Genomic DNA, 17,494 nt, shown 5'->3' with positions numbered 1-17,494 from the left:
GAACATTTAGCTACTTTATGCCAACCTTCAACAAACGCAAATGCAAGGTTTGGAGAATTCCTTTCCTAAGGAGACTGAAGAATTAAAAAAAAAAAAAGAGCCCATTCCTTAATTTCACAGTCCAACAAACAGCTTGAGTGGCTGGCCCTTGGTGCGTGCACGTGTGCTGAGGCTGGAAGGCCTGTTTGCGAGCACTGACCTGAAGTTACTCTCCCAGAACCAGACTTACGAGCTGAAAGGGAACAGTCATTGGCTAGCGGAGGGATCCCAGGGTCTTGTAGCTCATCTGCTGGCTGACTCTCAGATTTAGCAAAGCCCCACACAGAACTTTTTATTTTTCCATCCTTAAGTCTATTCCATCTTCAGTAATAGCATAACCCAGTTGCTAAAGCCAAAAAGATCTAGGGAGTTACTCTTAAAAAAAAAAAAAGATTTTATTTACTCGAGAGAAAGAGAACGTGAGCGGGGTGGTGGGTGGGGAGGGGGATAGGGAGAGAATCCCAAGCAGACTGCGTGCCCAGCACAGAGCCTGACTCGGGGCTCAGTCCCACAACCCCGGGATCACGACCTGAGTGTAAGTGGGAGCTGGGTGCTCAACTGGCTGAGCACCTGGTGCCGCTCCTACGGAGTTACTTAGTTCCTTCCTTACATTCCCCACATCCTCCTTACACCTTCTGTCCTTTATACTTTGAAAATATATTGTGATTTGCTCTTTTCTCTCCCCTCTGCCACCACTCTAGGGCAAACTATAGTCTCTTCTATCTTGGACTCTTGTGCCAATATTTTTTTTTGTTTGTTTCTTAAGATTTATTTATTTTGAGCGAGAGAGCGAGCACGTGGAGCAGGGAGGGCCAGAGCGTCTCCAACAGACTCCGTGCTCGGCGCAGAGCCCGACGTGGGGCTCACAGCCTCGAGGTCCCGGCCTGCGCCCACCGGGCGCTCCCATGCCAACCTCCCATGGGCCTTTCGGATTCCGCTCCTGCCTCCCCAGGTCTGTGAACAGCAGCCAGAATGGGGCGTGAGCAAATTGAATCCGATCTCACTGCTTGCTTGTGTAGGGCCCTCACCACGCTGCGCTTCGAATACAACTCAGTCTCTACCACACCTTACAAGGTGCTGCGCAATCTGGTTCGTGCCTACCTGGCAACTTCGAAGCCCCTCGGCCTCTCTGGTCTCTGTCCAGCCTGATGGGTGGGGTTTCTTTTTTTTCCTTTGCTCTTGAAATCCCAGAGCTCATCCTGCCTCAGGATTTTGGCCTTGCTAGTCTCGAAGTCCTCACAGGCCTGGCCTCTTGGAGTCAGCCTGGTCTGTCTTTAAACGGTTACTTGTTCAGAGAAGCCTTTCCTCTCTACCTTAGTTGCCTTGTAGCATTTCATCCGGTCTGGGCAACTAGCCGGAGGGAGTTTGTTAGGATGTTTACGGTCTCTTTTCCCCTAGCAGGATACGAACTCCATTGGGACAGGGATCCAGGATATCTCCTGACACAAGAAAGTCAGCCAGCAAATATTGTTGGATGATTAGGTCCGGTTCTGGTTCTCAGGCCACCACACTATGCCGCTGCTCTGAACTCACGCTGGTCCCATCAAGTATCTCTAAGACGGTCCGGCTACCGAGGACTGCGGAATCAGAATCATTCCGGTATAGATTTTTTTCTTTGTCTCTTCCCAGGTGCAAATTGCTTACCATCCTTGAGTCTTTTTTTTTTTTTTAATTTTTATTTATTTATGATAGTCACAGAGAGAGAGAGAGGCAGAGACACAGGCAGAGGGAGAAGCAGGCTCCATGCACCGGGAGCCCGATGTGGGATTCGATCCGGGGTCTCCAGGATCGCGCCCTGGGCCAAAGGCAGGCGCCAAACCGCTGCGCCACCCAGGGATCCCCATCCTTGAGTCTTAATTTGCCTACCTGTAAAGCCGGTACAGTAGTCCTACTCTATAAGGTTGTAGGAAGAATTAAATGACATTATTTGCATAAAAAAGGCAGGGTGCTTGGCCTATAGTATGCTGAGTGTTCTCATTTCTCCAGTCTTTCATGAATTACACTAGTGAACACCTAGGTGTCTATTCTGTGATAGGTACTGTGTCACGTGGATTAGCTAATGTGATCCATATACCACTCTACACAACAGAAACTATAATCATCCCTGTGTAACAGATTAAGAAAGTTGACTGGTTTAAGCAACTTGCCTACAGTCTTGTAGTAGAAAACTGCAGACTCTGGCAAACTTGACTTCCACAGCTCCAACTAACTCAGAGGTAGTGAAACATCGCTGGTAAGAAACATATTTTACATTCTAACCCAGCACATGTGTATGAACTAAAGTGGGAAAAAAAGTTCCACAAAACAATACCCTTACAATATATATATTTTTTAAAAAGATCTTATTTATTCATGAGAGACCCAGAGAGAGGCAGAGACATAGGCAGAGGGAGAAGCAGGCTCCCTGCTGGGAGCCCGATGTGGGACTCGATCCCAGGACTCAAGGACCACGCTGTGGGCGGAAGGTAGAGGCTCAACGGCTGAGCCACCCAGGCGTCCCTATATGTAGTGTATCCTGACAGTTTCTCTTCATTTTAATTAACTAATTAAATGCAGGGCTTGAACTCATGATCCTGAGATCCAGACCTGAGCTGATATCAAGAGTCAGATGCTCAACCTACTGAGCCACTCAGGTGCCCCTCTCTTCATTTATAAAAAAAAAAAAAAGTTTTTGATTTGATTTAATGGCCTATTAGGAAGTCAAAAGCACACTTTGAAAACCATTGTCTAAGTTACAATTAACCCAACCACTCTTATTTTCCACTATCTCAACCTCTACTAGAACAACCGTGATGGTTATCAGCTAGACTTTTATATTTGTCAGACAAAGGTTTTGTTAGTTAAGGTGCGGATCTCTCAGGGCTCAGATCTACCCACTAACAACCCTCTTGCAATTATGGAAAAGTCACCTGTCAGGTGAGATCCAAGCAATTCTTTTACTCTCCAGGAATTATTTACTTGTATCAAGGTGCCCCGCGTTAGAACTTTTTACGTGGTTCCCCCCGTAGACACACGTTCCCTACACTGAAATGGTTTCTGGACAAAGGGATGAACGCACATTGACGTTTTATCTGCTCTCAGTCCAGAGCTGGCACATGAGCTAGTGCTTACAGACACTCTGAGTGCACGGTATGTATCAAAAGGCAAATAAATGGAACAAAGAAAAAGCCCTTGACTTGGAGCCCTCAGTTGCAAGGCAGGAAATTCTTTTGGAGGGCAGGAAGTAGCTATGAGCTTTTCCGCCGAGCGCTGCTTCGATTCCCTGACCCTCAGGGAAAGTTTATCCTGGTGTTGTTTTAATCCAGCAGATGCTGAGCAGTTAGAGGAAGGGAACGAACAACTGGGGGAAATATTACCAACTGTTTATGTTGATTTTTACCAAACCGGACCGGCCACCAGCTGTTGAGGGGCTCAGGAGAAGCTGTGGTGGGAACAGGAAAGGTGAGCTCAGACTGGAGCTAGTTTTCGGCTTTCTCGTTGTTTGGAGGGGGAAAGTCCCAAGGAAGCATATGCCAATTGTCAGATGGCCAAGATGCACAGGCGACCGGATGCGCCTGCTCCCGGATACAGCAGGGCTGGCTGTGGCGTGCCCACGGAGTAAAAAGTGACCATCGGTTGCTTACTCCGAACTCATTCTCTCCTTCTTTAGTGACTGTGACTCGTGGACCACGGGGGGAAGGAACGTCCAAGGAGAGGGGACATTTCTTGGCCTCCTTTAGAGCGAGCTGCTGTCACGCGGGTGAGTTCTGGAGATGGGTGATTTCCGGGAAGGCTCTTTAAAGGGTGCTGACTCAGCTGGGTCTGCCCGTTTTGTCCTCGCCCTCTTCTCCTCATGTTGCCAGGAATTCCAAATGGTGGCTGACGGTCAAGTGGCTATTTTGGACCGAGAGGTGACCCCGAGAGGAACCGTGTCGCGGTGCAGACAGGAGCCACTACGCTGGGTGTGGACCGCCAGCCTTCGGGACTCTTTCCCCTGATGGAGACACAGTTCTCGTTTTTGCTGATTTGGGTTTCTGTTAAGTGAATCGTCAAGCCCCTCCTAATGGAGTTGGCTCGGTAATTCTCGGCACTCACGTAACAAAACCTTCGTGTCCTCCAAGGGACAGTCAATTCTGTTCCCTCATTCTACCTTCCAACAACGGTGCAAGGGAGCTGTGAGGCCTGGGTGCTGTCAGAGGGAGACTGCAGTGGAACACGGCAGGGCTTGCCCAGTGCAAAGCCTGGAGAGCAGCAGGCTTTGAAAGCCAGCTTACCTCACCCCTAGGATTTATTTTATTTTATTTTATTTTATTTTATTTTATTTTATTTTATTTTATTTTATTTTTTTATTTTATTTTTATTTTATTATTTTATTTTATTTTATTTTACTTTTATTTACCCCTAGGATTTTAAAACCATGGTGGAAATAGGTCACTGATTTCCTTTAAAAATGATTTTGATTGGTTAAATAGTGGTTATTTTTAAAAGCAAGCATCTCCTAAAAAGAAAAAAATAAAAAATAAAAGCAAGCATCTAAGGACATCTAATTTCTTCTGTCAAAAGGAAGAACATCAGAGTTCTTTCAAGTTGCTTCCAGAATACTACTGTTACATTAAAATGAATTACAACTCACTGTATTGTTATAACATACATTAAAAGAGTTGAACTCTCAAACAGGCTGAGACACATTTTGAATAAGCAATTAGTAAAATGAATGTGTTACTGTTTTAAAAGCATTACAGTCTTGATGATTAATGTAGAGTTGACAAAGTCTTTAAGATGAAAAGGTAGAGGTAGGACTTTTTTTTATTACAATGCAGGGAAAATTGAATGAGGTGGATTCAACATAGAAAAGTTTTAATGAGGCAAGTGTCAAGCAAGCATATCAACTTCTTCAAAAACAAAGAAAATCTAAAAGTTTAATTACAAAAACACTTGTACAGAAAACTTGGCATTTCAGCAGTTCCAAACACATACACACAAATTGTTTTCTTAAAATTTAATGTCAGAAATAAAACACTTTGTCTTACTTTCCTCAGCTGCTGCTTGTGTTTTAATGAAAGAAAAAAAAAAGAAATCTGTAACACTGAATAGGCAACAATTTATTTCTTGAGACGAATCTGTTAAGTGTGCAGGAATATCTACAAGTTTACTGGGAAACATGAATTAGGTACAGTGTTAGCCTGTAACCTCACTTACCACCTCCTGGTTGAGCAACACAGACCTGCTTTACAGAATGTGACAGTTTTATGGCAGCTAAATCCCAGCCACCAGAGTCAGGTGTGCAGCTACTGGGAGAGGTAGTATCTCAAAAGTAGGCTGTGTATTTTGTGAAAATGGTTTTAGATTGTAGCCTCTTGCAAGATCTGGGGCTTTCCCGAATACGCAAATGTTTCATGGCAGTGTCAGATGGACCAGCTACAGTCTGGAGAATGACAACCTCTGGACCAAGTTACAGCCTTTCTTGGTCAACAGCACTGCTAACAGAGGTGCACAAAACCATGGCAGTGTCAGATGGACCAGCTACAGTCTGGAGAATGACAACCTCTGGACCAAGTTACAGCCTTTCTTGGTCAACAGCACTGCTAACAGAGGTGCACAAAACCGACACAAAGGATATCAGGAGGAAAGAAGAAGGAGACAAAGTGTCTGGCAGACAGCGGATACAAACTTCCAGAACTGGCTTGGCTGTCCTTCTGCCACACACAGGGTGTTCTAGCTTGGACTGAGCAAGCAAGGAGTCTGAGCGAAGTGACAGGAACAGCAGGTGAGGGCAGGAAAACAGGAAAATACAGAACAAAGCAGGCCAGGCTTATGGCAACAGATAATGATGGGCTCCTATTCTAAGAAGTTGCCAGGCAGTGGTGTGTGGGCTTCAGTGCATGGAAACTTGACATGTGCTCACGTAACATTTTTTAAAAGGGTTGTTTGTTGTTATTTTATTTCCTTTGGGCTAATAAAGAAATCAGGTAAGGAGATGCTGGGAAGACAGGATGGTGCAGCAACACGACGGGGGTTTCTGGCTTGTACCCTGGCTCATGAGCAGATTGTGAGGGGACACACTTCCACCTGCCTCCGTGGCGTGGTGCCTAGACAATGGGCTCAGCAGGCCCCACTTTGGTTCCAAAGATTTCAGCTGCAACTGTCAGCCTTGTGCTCTAGAGCATCAAAACAAAAGACAACAAAACCCTGAGGTGAGAATCAGAAACATTTCTTCCCTTTCGGTGTTAAAAAATATCACTTCCTAAGAGGAGAAAAGGAAGGGAAGCCTGTCCTTTCGACATCGATTTTGCAGTGATGACTATGAGGGAGGACGAAGACAAACTCCTCCATGCCCTTGTTTGTCAGCTCAAGAGACGATTTTGAACGTTTCTCCCTATCCCTATCCTTGCATCAGTATACCTCAAGCAGACGAGGATTCCCTCAGTTCCCACTCATGATAAACTTTGGGTTTTTTTTTTTTCTCTTCAATGCCAAATGAGAAGCTACTTTTCCCATTCTTTCCTGTTTACCAATGACCTTTTCCTTAGCAAAAATGCTCCATAAGACACTGCCAACAGATGGGAACAGAAGAGCCTTGCTGGGGCTGGGACATGGTGTCTGTGCAGGAGCAATGCTCAGGAAACAGCAGGCAGTAGCAAGGGGGAAGGAAAGAGCATTCTCCTTCAGGGCAGCAATCACAAAGCCTCAGTGAGGGCCGGCACCCACTGCGCACCGTGTAGGGTAGGAAACACAGCCTTGCTCCACAGGACACTGTCAACAAGAAGCTCCTTTCTTTGGAGTCACAGCAGGACAATGATGGGAGAAGCCTGGGCCTGTCCAATGAAAGAAGCTCTCCTTCAGAGCCCTGCTGCACAACAGAGCCCAGAGGTCAGAAAATGGAGATGTCGAACTTGGTGGGGGTGAAGGAAAGAAAAAAAAAATCACCCCCAAAAGGTTTTAAGAAAAAAAGTGACAGCTAGGTAAGAAAACTGGAGCCATGATAAAAGGGTCCCATGTGGAGCGGAGCAATGAGAAGGCTTCCCTTCTGCTGCAGGAGATGTCAGTGTCAGGGCGGCCCGGTGGGTGGAATTTGTGGCAGACCCACTTTATCAGAAAGAAATGCGGGTGACAGGAAACTGAAGACCTGGGAGAGTAGCTGTACGCTTTCAAAGTTGCACAGGGACGGTTCCACAGGGAGTTTGTATCCATGATCCTCTAGCTGCTCTCTCCTACGGCTTCCCAGGGTGAAGGCATTGAACTCCTAACTGACAGTCCTTTCCCAAGCACAGCAATCTGTACCCCCTCTCTTTCTCCACTCAGTTCAAATTTCCACGGATGGCTTCTCATTCCTCACAAGTAAAACCACTTACAGAACATCACGGAGCTCTAAGACCTGCAGGATTGGGAGCGAGAAAAACAATGAAGATACCAAAAAAGTAAGCACTGATCAGAAAGGGTAGGGCTATGAGTTGAAAACAAACAAAAACAAAAAAACTCTTCTATTTCCTATAGGGTTACAGTGAGGAGCATGGTGGGTGTAAAGAAAAGAGCTCCTAAAGCTGCAAGCAGACAACCTCGCTGAGATGTTTCAGATAACATTTCAACCAGCAACATGGCCCAGCTCCAGTTCAGCAACAATGGGGAGGTAGGGGAGGTAGGAAAATCATCAGCTGAACACGGAAAAGCAACTATCAGGGCCAAATCTGATGATGGAAAATTAGTACTCCACTTTAGTCCAAAGAATGTATAATCAGTCAAAACCACTTTTCCTTGAGTATAAATCTCAGAATCTTGGCAGGTATATAGAAATGTATTGTGTGCACAGGATCAATAAATTTTCTTACATTGCTAAAAACGTAATCGCACAAGAGAGGGTTCTAAAAAATTTTCCAATTCCTCAAAGAGCCAAATATTTTTCATTTGGTTAAAGTGAAATCAAGCAACATATGGATTTTGACAGTTTATGTAACATGGTCACCTCTCAATGTGACACTGCCCCCATGGTTTCCTCCCAGCCCCACTCTTTAACTAGGTATCAGTCAGATACAGAGAAAGGTGACAGCTAGGGCAAGTCTTTCAATGCATGTCCAAAAAAAAAAAATGCTTTCTAAACAGGGTGACCAAAATTTTATAACGTTATAATTATTGGATTGTAAGTTTTTCTATTTATCTCAATGCTCACCTTCCAAGGATTTTCAGCGCTTTCTCCTTACACTTGGTCCCTCCTTACAGAAATGTTTTAGAAACCCCCCTGAACCAGAATTTAGGCATATTTGTTCTAGTTCTAGAGTCTGTATTCATCTACGTAGGTATTTTTCGGGTAAGAAATTTCACTTCTTTGGGACCCAGTTTCTTCCCTGGGTACAATGTTGGGATTTCTAAAGTTCCCTTCCAGCTCTAATATGCTCCTAAAACTGTAGAACACTGGCTTTCCTTCACTCATTGGCTCCTGACAGTGGATGAAACCTTTGCCAAGCTCACATCAGAGTAATTAATTGCACCACGAACGTTGGGACATCAGGCCTAGCTGTCTGTACATATTTGTATAATGAGGCCAACCTAGTATTAATCACAGTCTTTATAACTGTTTCATTTGACAGTTTTGAGGGGTGTGGGGAACTATCTACTTTTAGTTATGTCTGGATGGCTAAGATTGTAAGAATCTGTAGTAATAAAATGGTTCCAAATTCAGGTATTTATTTTTGAGCAGCAAAATGTAGATTAAAATCAGGGATGATGGTAACATTTTAGGTTTTGGAAGACACTTCTGAAAGCCGAATACTACAGTTCACATCCTGAGATAGGTAAAGCTTTGGGAGAGTTTTACTGGCAAAATGCTCAAAATAGAAAACCATTTTGGGCTCAAAACTTGCAGTAACTGCCTTATACCTATGTGAGGAGACACTATGTTATCAATTACTGTATTCTTTCACAATCTTCCACAGGTTTTCCCTGCTCTCTCTTTTCAAGCCTACAAGAGTGCTAATTGAAAACATTGTGTGAAAATGAGAAGGATGGGGATCCCTGGGTGGCGCAGCGGTTTAGTGCCTGCCTTTGGCCCAGGGCGCGATCCTGGAGACCCGGGATCGAATCCCACATCAGGCTCCCGGTGCATGGAGCCTGCTTCTCCCTCTGCCTATGTCTCTGCCTCTCTCTCTCTCTCTCTCTCTCTCTCTCTCTCTCACTGTGTGCCTATCATAAATAAATTAAAAAAAAAAAAAAAAGAAAATGAGAAGGATGATGAGCTCCTGAAAATTCCAGGCCTAGATTTACAAGCTGTTCCCTTCATAAACAGCAGTAGTAATGCCACTTCTTTATTCTGTAGGGAGTCCAGCCATCTCTTAGAAGTATGGTCTGTTCCATCTGGCTACCCACTAGAAGGACAGTAATCCTTTCCCCATTAGAACACGGCTGAGGCTCAAGTATGGTGAATGGTCTTGCAGAGTTACCATCCGGTGGCATGGCCAAGAAGGATGGACACTATTGCTTTTGTCTCTGCTAGCAGATGTTGCCTCCTTACACAAAGAATCATGGGTTTTATTTATTCTCATACATTTTGCTTTACATGCTAGAATATGAGTATGTATATGAGTGTGCTTGTGCACCTGCAGGACAAATAAATATTCAAACCCACGACTAGCCACTGTAAGGAGCATATCCTGTTGTCTACTTTTGTTTTTCCACCCTCACCATACGGTGCTAGGATTTCCACAGTGTGCTGGCATTGACCTAAAGACGAAGGGTTGCCAATTTGGTGGGATATGGCACATTACAGGGGACCCTAGCTCTAGGAATTTAAGTGAACATATACGAATTCTATTTAAGAAATGACACTTGATTCTATTTGATTCTATTCTAAATGACACTTAAATTCTATTTAAGAAATGACACTTCAAAAAATTTCTATAGGCAGAGACTTTCTGGAAATGTACTTTTTTCCAATTCTATGAGGGTATGACATGTACTACTAGTCATTTGTTGAATTTATTTTAGAAGGCTTATTTTCTCTCTCCTCTCCTTTTTGCTTACTGAGAGTTTATTTTTAAAATTGGTTTAAAGTCTTTTTATTTTTTATTTTATTTAAAGTAAACCAACGTGGGGCTGGAACTCACAACCCTAAGATCAAGAGCTGTATGTTCTTCTGACTGACCCAGCCAGGTGCCCCCACCACCCTCTTTTTAAAAGTCTTACTCTCGGGATCCCTGGGTGGCGCAGCGGTTTGGCGCCTGCCTTTGGCCCAGGGCGCGATCCTGGAGACCCGGGATCGAATCCCACATTGGGCTCCCGGTGCATGGAGCCTGCTTCTCCCTCTGCCTGTGTCTCTGCCTCTCTCTCTCTCTCTCTCTCTCTCTCTCTCTCTCTCTCTCTCTCTGTGACTATCATAAATAAATAAAAAAATTAAAAAAAATTAAAGTCTTACTCTCTTTAAATAGGGCAATAGCTGTTTCACTGGAAGGATAGTCCACATTAACATTTAACATACAATAGTTGCTCTGATATTGAGTGCTGAATGAAAAGCTTCTTACTTCCGTAGGTTTAGATACATACAATGTCTCAGTGACTGCTGCTGTAAGTTATCATTAGTATTTTCCAGGGAAAAGGAAGCTTAACAATTAAGTGATATTTATTTTGTTCTAAGTGCTGTTTTGGGGGTGATTTCCCTAAACTTCTCATCCACTCTTCCATTTTTTTTTTTTAAGATTTTATTTATTCATGAGAGACACAGAGAGAAGTAGAGACATAGGCAGAGGGAGAAGCAAGCTCCCTGCAGGGAGCCTGATATGGGCCTCGATCCCAGGACCCCAGGATCAGGACCTGAGCCAAAGGCAGACGCTCAACCACTGAGCCACCCCGCTGCTCCCTCATTCACTCTTCAAAACCCTTTCGGAAACTAACCCTGGAGAATACAGCTAATAGCTAACAATGCTGGAATGGAGGTTCAACCACAAAAAAATCATGCTCTTTCCATTAAACCATGCTGAGGCATGCATTAGAAAGAAGTCTTTTCTAATATTATTTACTACATTTAGTAACCATGTAAAAGTAATTTTAATCAAGCCTCCAACTCATTTACTTGATGTAATGCCAGGGTTTTAGTAGCATTGAGAAAGTCTACTGTCTTCTAATTTTTGATGATGTGTTGGCACATACATATTGCATCAGTGAACACTCACCATTCCCTAACGATCAAGCCTGTTCACAACTTCTCGAACTGTAGCTATGAAATTTTCATTGTCTTGGGGATTAGCTAAAATAATACTGTGCAGTCTGTTCATATATGAGTCAATGGTGTCCACCGTAGGTGTCTCTCCACTTCCTGAAGTGAGATAAGGAGAGAAAGTAAGAAAATCCTCCCTCTTCAGTTCGACCATAGCACACTTAAGTGACTCCACAGTAAACCACTCTAATGTGGTCTGTTCCAGAGATAAGATTTTCATTTCAGAAGAGAGACTTTTAGACCTCAAAGAAATGAAATTAATCCACATATCCTGAATAAAAAGATGGGCTATATAACTATTCTACAGTATATATGAGTAGCTGCATATAACAAGTTAGAGATGCTGTGATTATCCTTAACGTGAGAGAGGATATAAAAAATACCAGTGTCTGTTTTCCTCTTCCTTCCTTTTAAAACAAAATTATAAGGCTACCAAACATATATAAGAAAAATGCTCTACTCAGGATTTATTACTCAGTTTCCACTATTCTGAATATCAAATTAAGCTTAAGAGAAAGGAAAGTAAATTATATTAAAATATAATTAGAGAAAAATTTAAATGATCAGAGAGCCTGAAAATTTGGATGATTGTAACCAATACCGAGATACTATTCGAAGACCCACAGAAACCTCTGAGGAAAGAAAACCCTTATTTTATTGATTTTCCTCTTGGTGGGGAGACTTCAGCCTCACCCCACTAATCCCGACCGACACAAGACAGCACCTGCTCCTTTCCCCAGCACCGAATGCTCACTCATGTGAGGGTGACATTACCAGGCAACGGCATGCTGGCAAAGCTGCTGGTCAACACCTGCCGCAAGGTCTCCAGGTGCTGTTGCAAGACGGTGTTGCGGCTCCGCTCCTGGATCACGTCCACCTCCAGCTTCTCCACGGCTGTGCGCATGCTCTCCACGTGCTTTTGCAGGGCTGCATTCCTCTCCTCAAACTCCATGTTGGATTTCCGAAGCTGGCGGAGCTCGGCCTCCCGAGCTGAGGACACCCCCCCCCGCCCCCCGCGCACACGACACATGTAGCTCTGGGAGTCTCCGAGAGTCCCAAAGACGCGTGCAAGGAAGTTCTGCTTAGCTGTCTAATTAGCTACCCCACCGCATCTCCCTATTCTCATTATAGCCTTCCAGATAGCAATTTCAGCAATAAAATGCCTGGTTCCCCAGAGCTATTTTAATTCTTAAAGCTGGTCATATTCCTACTTAAGATTGCAAGGAACAGTTGCAATTCTTGGTATTTGTTTATTTTGTTTTTAAAACCGCCTGAGGGGCTTCACAGGCGGATCCTGGGAGACCGTGCGAGCACAGCTGCGGGTCTCTATCTTTACTGCAGTAGGGTCAGCTTTGCTCTTCCTTATTTTGTATTCTGGATGCCCATGTAAGCTTTCGTTTGTACAAAGGGTTTCAGGCTAAGAGTCTGAAAGCAACTGAATTAGTGATGCACATTTACTCCCTTTGATCCAGAGATTAAAGTAGCTTTGACAAAACTGGCCTGGCTTGCTTTCCTTCCCTAGTTTTTGAGTAGCTACCTTTACTACAAAGTGAAATAGAAAGAGTTTTCTCCTTTCAGACCAGTCCTAGGGTCAAGAATATCACTACCACCGCTTTTGAGCAATGAATCCCTCTGAGAATGAAATCTCACCCCCCCCAACCCCCCCAAACCTGAGAAACACAGAATGACACTTTGGCAATTACCTTTGCTGTGGTTCAGGAATTCCTCTGTAAATATAGGAATGTCAAAAACAGACCGTTCCTTTACCTCTGTTTCTTTCTGAGAATCAAGAGTAACAAAACAGTTAATTCTTTTTCCCCCTTTTACTCTCTTATTGAGGTAGAGTAGACAAACAATGTTACATTAGTATCAGGTGTACAATGTAGTGATTTCATACGTCTATATATTACGCTGGGCTCACCACTAGGGTAGCTATCACCCCTCACCATTCAATACCATTACAATACCACCGACTACATTCCCATGCTGTTATCTTTTATCCCTGTGACTTACTCATTCCATAACTGGAAGATTGCGCCTCCTACTTCCCTTTACCCATTTTGCCCATCCCCGTACCCCCATCCCCTCTGGCAATCACCAGTTTACTCTATTTATGGGTCTGTTTCTGCTTTCCTCTTTTTTAGATTCTACATATAAATGAGATTATATGGTATTTATCTGGCTTATTTTACTTAGCACAATACCTTCCAGAGCCATATGTCTTATCACATATGGCAAAACTTCATTATTTTTTATGGCTAAGTAATATCCCACTGTATATACACGTGTGTGTATCTTCTCTATCCATTCATCTACTAATGAACAGTTGGGTTGTTTCCGTATTTTGGCTATTGTAAACAATCTTGCAATAAACACAGGAGTACATATATCTTTTCAAATTAGTGTTTCCACAAACAAGTTTTTTTTTTTTTTATTGTTGTTTTAGTCATCACTAAGCCTAATGTGGGTCTCAAACTCATGACCCTGAGATTAAGAGTCTCATGCTCCATTGACTGAGCCAGCCAGGCACTCTATACAACAGTTAATTCTTAAAGGAGCAGCTGGGTGGCTTAGTCAATTGAGAATGCAGCTCCTGATTTTGGCTCAGGTCATTATCTCAGGATCCTGAGATAGAACCCCGCATTGGGCTTGGTGTTCAGTGTGCAGTCTGCCTGTCTCACTCTCTCTGTTGCTCCTTATGCTCCAGCTCTCTTTCATAGATAAAAATCCTAAAAAAAACAAAAACAAAAACAAAACCTACATAAATTTCCGTAGTGGAAAATTTGGAAGCCATTTTTCAGCTCTGTGCTTTGAACAGTAAACAGTATATAGCTGTTAAAGTAGCTAAGGTAGGAATAGAGAAAGGAAATTGTTAGGTGTTTTTTCAGTTGCTTCTGTTGGTTATGCATGTAAAATGCTGAGATCGGACTGTCCATTCTAAATTTGCAGAATGGACAGTAAGAACTTTCAGCAGAGATCTGTCAATCATGAGCAATAATAATCGCATTCTATCAGTACCAACAGTACCATCACTTCACTTACTTAGAGGGGCAGTCTATATATAATTGGGGATCTTTTAGATTTTCTTCAAACACAGGGAAAAACAAAACAAATCAAGAAGTCAGAAATAAGTAGGCTCTAAAAATGGGAAAAGTGAAGGATTATGTGAGACAAAAGAATTATGTGAGACAGAAAGCCTAAAATTAGTTCACCAATTTGGTAAATTTAAAAATAAAATTTAAGAAATAAGGGCTCACAAAATTATTGCAAAATATATCCCACAATGACCCTTAAAAATAAAGTCAATTTCACGATGCTTTGGCTGCCATTTCTGCAATGAATCTGAAGTTGAAAGCATTAGGAATATAAATCACGAGCATATTGGCACAATGTTTAAAATCTTGCATAATATAAAGATGCTAAGGACGACAGTGGGAAATGAGTACTGAGAAATTATTAGTGAAATCTAGAGATTAAAAAAATATCTAAAGGCATTCCTATAAAAATATGTTTAAAGCCAGAGATGGAATATATCTTTCCTACTCTTGCCACCACTAGTCTTTTATCTTATAACACAAATATGATCTGGTGCCCAGTAGAAAGCTAAGTAGTTAACACTCTATGAGGGGATTCCGATGGCCAAGCTCCTATTTTCATATTGGCGTCTGCCTTGAAAGGAGGCTGGGCTGTGTGAACAGTCTGCCAATGGCAGCTGATCAAGACAGCCATCTAAGATGTTAAGTCTGAAAAATTATGTATTTACCTGAAGAAATTTTCAGAGCACTTGATTTTTATCTTTTAAAGAAGGCAAGCAATGTTTCCCAGAGCAATTTAAAAATAAACAACAAAATTATCAGTGAAAGTCCCAATTTCAACATGCAAAGCTCTACTTTGGGCCAGTTCCTTGTGGTTTCAAAGAGAACCAAAGTATGGGCAAGAAAAGTTGGCTGCAGAAGGGATCCTAGACATATTTCAGGGTGGCTTTCTCTTGGCTCTGCAGGGCTTACATACGCTTTAACCCTGTTATTGGGTTGCTATAGAAAAACAGAAAACTTATGACATACAATTTCAATATGAACAAAGTATAACAGATAGAAGTCCACAAATGACTTAGTATAGCCTTATGACCTTATCATTCTACCTTGTTCAGTCTCCTGCTTAACTGCACAGTCTCCTGCTTCTCCTGCTTAACAAGCTCATATGAGATCAGTCACCTAGTTACAGTTCTAAATAATCTGCCACTTTTAGATGGGTAGGGAGGGATGCTTGGCTCCCGTTACCATGGTACCAAGAGCCCTCTCCAAGGCCCCCGATTCTCCTCACACTGGTAATTCTTTTCTCCTCTTTGCCAGAGCGGCCCAAACCAAGCTAACTTACATAAGCGTAGAGCATAGCACCTTATAGGTGCATTAACACACTGCCCCTTGGTACAGATTCTTAGAGTGCAAAATAAGAAACACAAAAGCAATTAAATCAAACGGTTCAGTCTCTGAAAGTCAACAGAGATTCTACTTAACGGAAGAGTGGTAATAAAAACCATCAGCACTCTCCCATTACTGAGTACATTACTCAGCATGGAGAGGATCCTCCGGGGGGCTCAGATAGACTTAAGCTGTTCCAAGGATCGCTCATGGGATTAAAATCATAAGGATTTCATTACCTCTTCAATGAAAGGGTCTAATTTGTTCAGGCTGAGTGTCATTTTGTCATTTCTCATAATTTAAAGGAGAAACAGAATTATTGTTTCTTAGTCCTCACACGGGATGCAGACACTTTCTTGAGTGTAACACTAGTTGACCCCTGTGTCTAGAGGGCTGGCTTTTGATCTGAGAGGAGCAAAAATGCTCTTCACTTTGGTTTTTCATTCTATATATTGAGTGGAGGGTAAGAGAACAAAGGCTCTTTTCAACTGAATCTATTTTGCTATGATCTAGGTTCAGGGCCAGAATTTCATAGAATGTGACATGCTTCTCTGAAGTACGCTTTACCTTAGGGAGCACTCTTAATACCATGTACTGGGCTGAGTGCCCCACTGCTATGCCAAACACGCCAGCAGCGTTCAGGTCAGAATTTCTCTAGCTCTGGCATGTGCATATCTGCCATGGTAACAATGTCTTAGGAATCCAAGTTCCAGTGAGGAATGTAATAGGTTTCTTTACTGTGTGCAAACGAAATAATTTGTCTTACCTGGCAAATTTGGTGATGTTCCCAGTAACCAGGCCCATTTACACTTTCAACACTAGTTTGCTTCATGTGGCCTGGTATGTGGGGCTGAGAACGCCAGCCTGGGGTACAGAGACCTTCACTTATACTCTGCCTCTGATTCAGTAAGTGGTTCTGGGGAAGTTCTTTCCTGTCTTAGGCAAGTCACTTTTCTCACCCGTAAAATGGGGGGATGGGGGGCCGGTTGAGAGAGTTTCTGAAGTTCTTAGTATTTTTGAAGTAAGCTGGAAGACTGTCCCACTACATTTACCATTTTACCCCTAATAGGATAAGTAAAGGGAAATGAGCATGTATTTAGAATCTATGATGTTTTAGGCACTTTGCAAGGTATTTGCTCTTTTATTAACTTACTCATAACTGCTCAAGCCATTTCACCCACCTCAAGGTGTCCCTCACAAAACCTGGGGCATCTTTAAGGCTTGATTTAGTTCCTCCTTTCCATGGGCTTCCTGGTGGCTCCTTTTCACTCACAGAGCTTTCTTATTTTTCAGAACCATTACGCTAAGAATTTATATATAAGGAAATCACTGTGTAACTATGTTTAAGAACTCAAACTAGTTTTTTTTTATTTCAATTGTTCTGAAAGTACCTAGTTTAGGAAACATAATATTCAATAAAAAGTAAAAACTGATAAAGTGAAGGACATTATTTGGGTCAATAACCTTGCTAAGAGAACTTGATCTTGATGTAGGCATAGCAACAGACAGATTTCCAAAGCCTACTGTATACACAGTTGAGAAACTACTGCTGGCTCTCCATCTACTCTCCTTGTTTTCCTTTGATTTAACATGTGTCTAATCCTAGGACAGGGAAATCACATAGAGACTTATTCCTTTTCGTAAATCACAGAAATTCATACCATGCTAAATCATGTAAATAAAAATAAGATGCTTCATTTAATAAATAAAAGCCTCATTTAATAAAGCTTCATTTCTCATAGAAGCAGCAGCAGCTTCTATGACTGAGTAAATGTACTAAATCTTTCTTGACTAAAACTATCAACCTTACTGAAGACAAAATGCCATATATAACTTGGCCAGCAAAATTTGTAGT

General features: G+C 42.6%; 1 protein-coding gene across 4 annotated transcripts in view; it reads right to left on the bottom strand.

The window, feature by feature from the left end:
* Positions 1-4,854: 4,854 nt before the first annotated feature.
* The window catches only part of HMG20A (high mobility group 20A), a 77,516-nt gene continuing 64,876 nt past the window's right edge, over positions 4,855-17,494 (bottom strand). For 3 of the 4 annotated variants that reach the window (XM_055319938.1, XM_055319937.1, XM_055319939.1), the window contains exons 7-10: positions 12,922-12,997; positions 11,993-12,208; positions 11,175-11,317; positions 4,855-7,393 (exon numbers count right to left, since the gene is read on the bottom strand). In XM_055319938.1, coding sequence (XP_055175913.1) covers positions 11,181-11,317; positions 11,993-12,208; positions 12,922-12,997 — 429 coding nt within the window. In that variant the 3' untranslated portion in view covers positions 4,855-7,393; positions 11,175-11,180. The remainder of the gene's footprint in view (positions 7,394-11,174; positions 11,318-11,992; positions 12,209-12,921; positions 12,998-17,494) is intronic. The other variant, XM_055319940.1, reaches the window with a different exon arrangement.

The sequence above is a fragment of the Nyctereutes procyonoides genome, unplaced genomic scaffold, assembly GCF_905146905.1.
Source record: "Nyctereutes procyonoides isolate TBG_1078 unplaced genomic scaffold, NYPRO_anot_genome, whole genome shotgun sequence".
Taxonomy (NCBI): Eukaryota; Metazoa; Chordata; class Mammalia; order Carnivora; family Canidae; genus Nyctereutes; species Nyctereutes procyonoides.
This window is presented reverse-complemented; position numbering and strand designations above follow the sequence as displayed.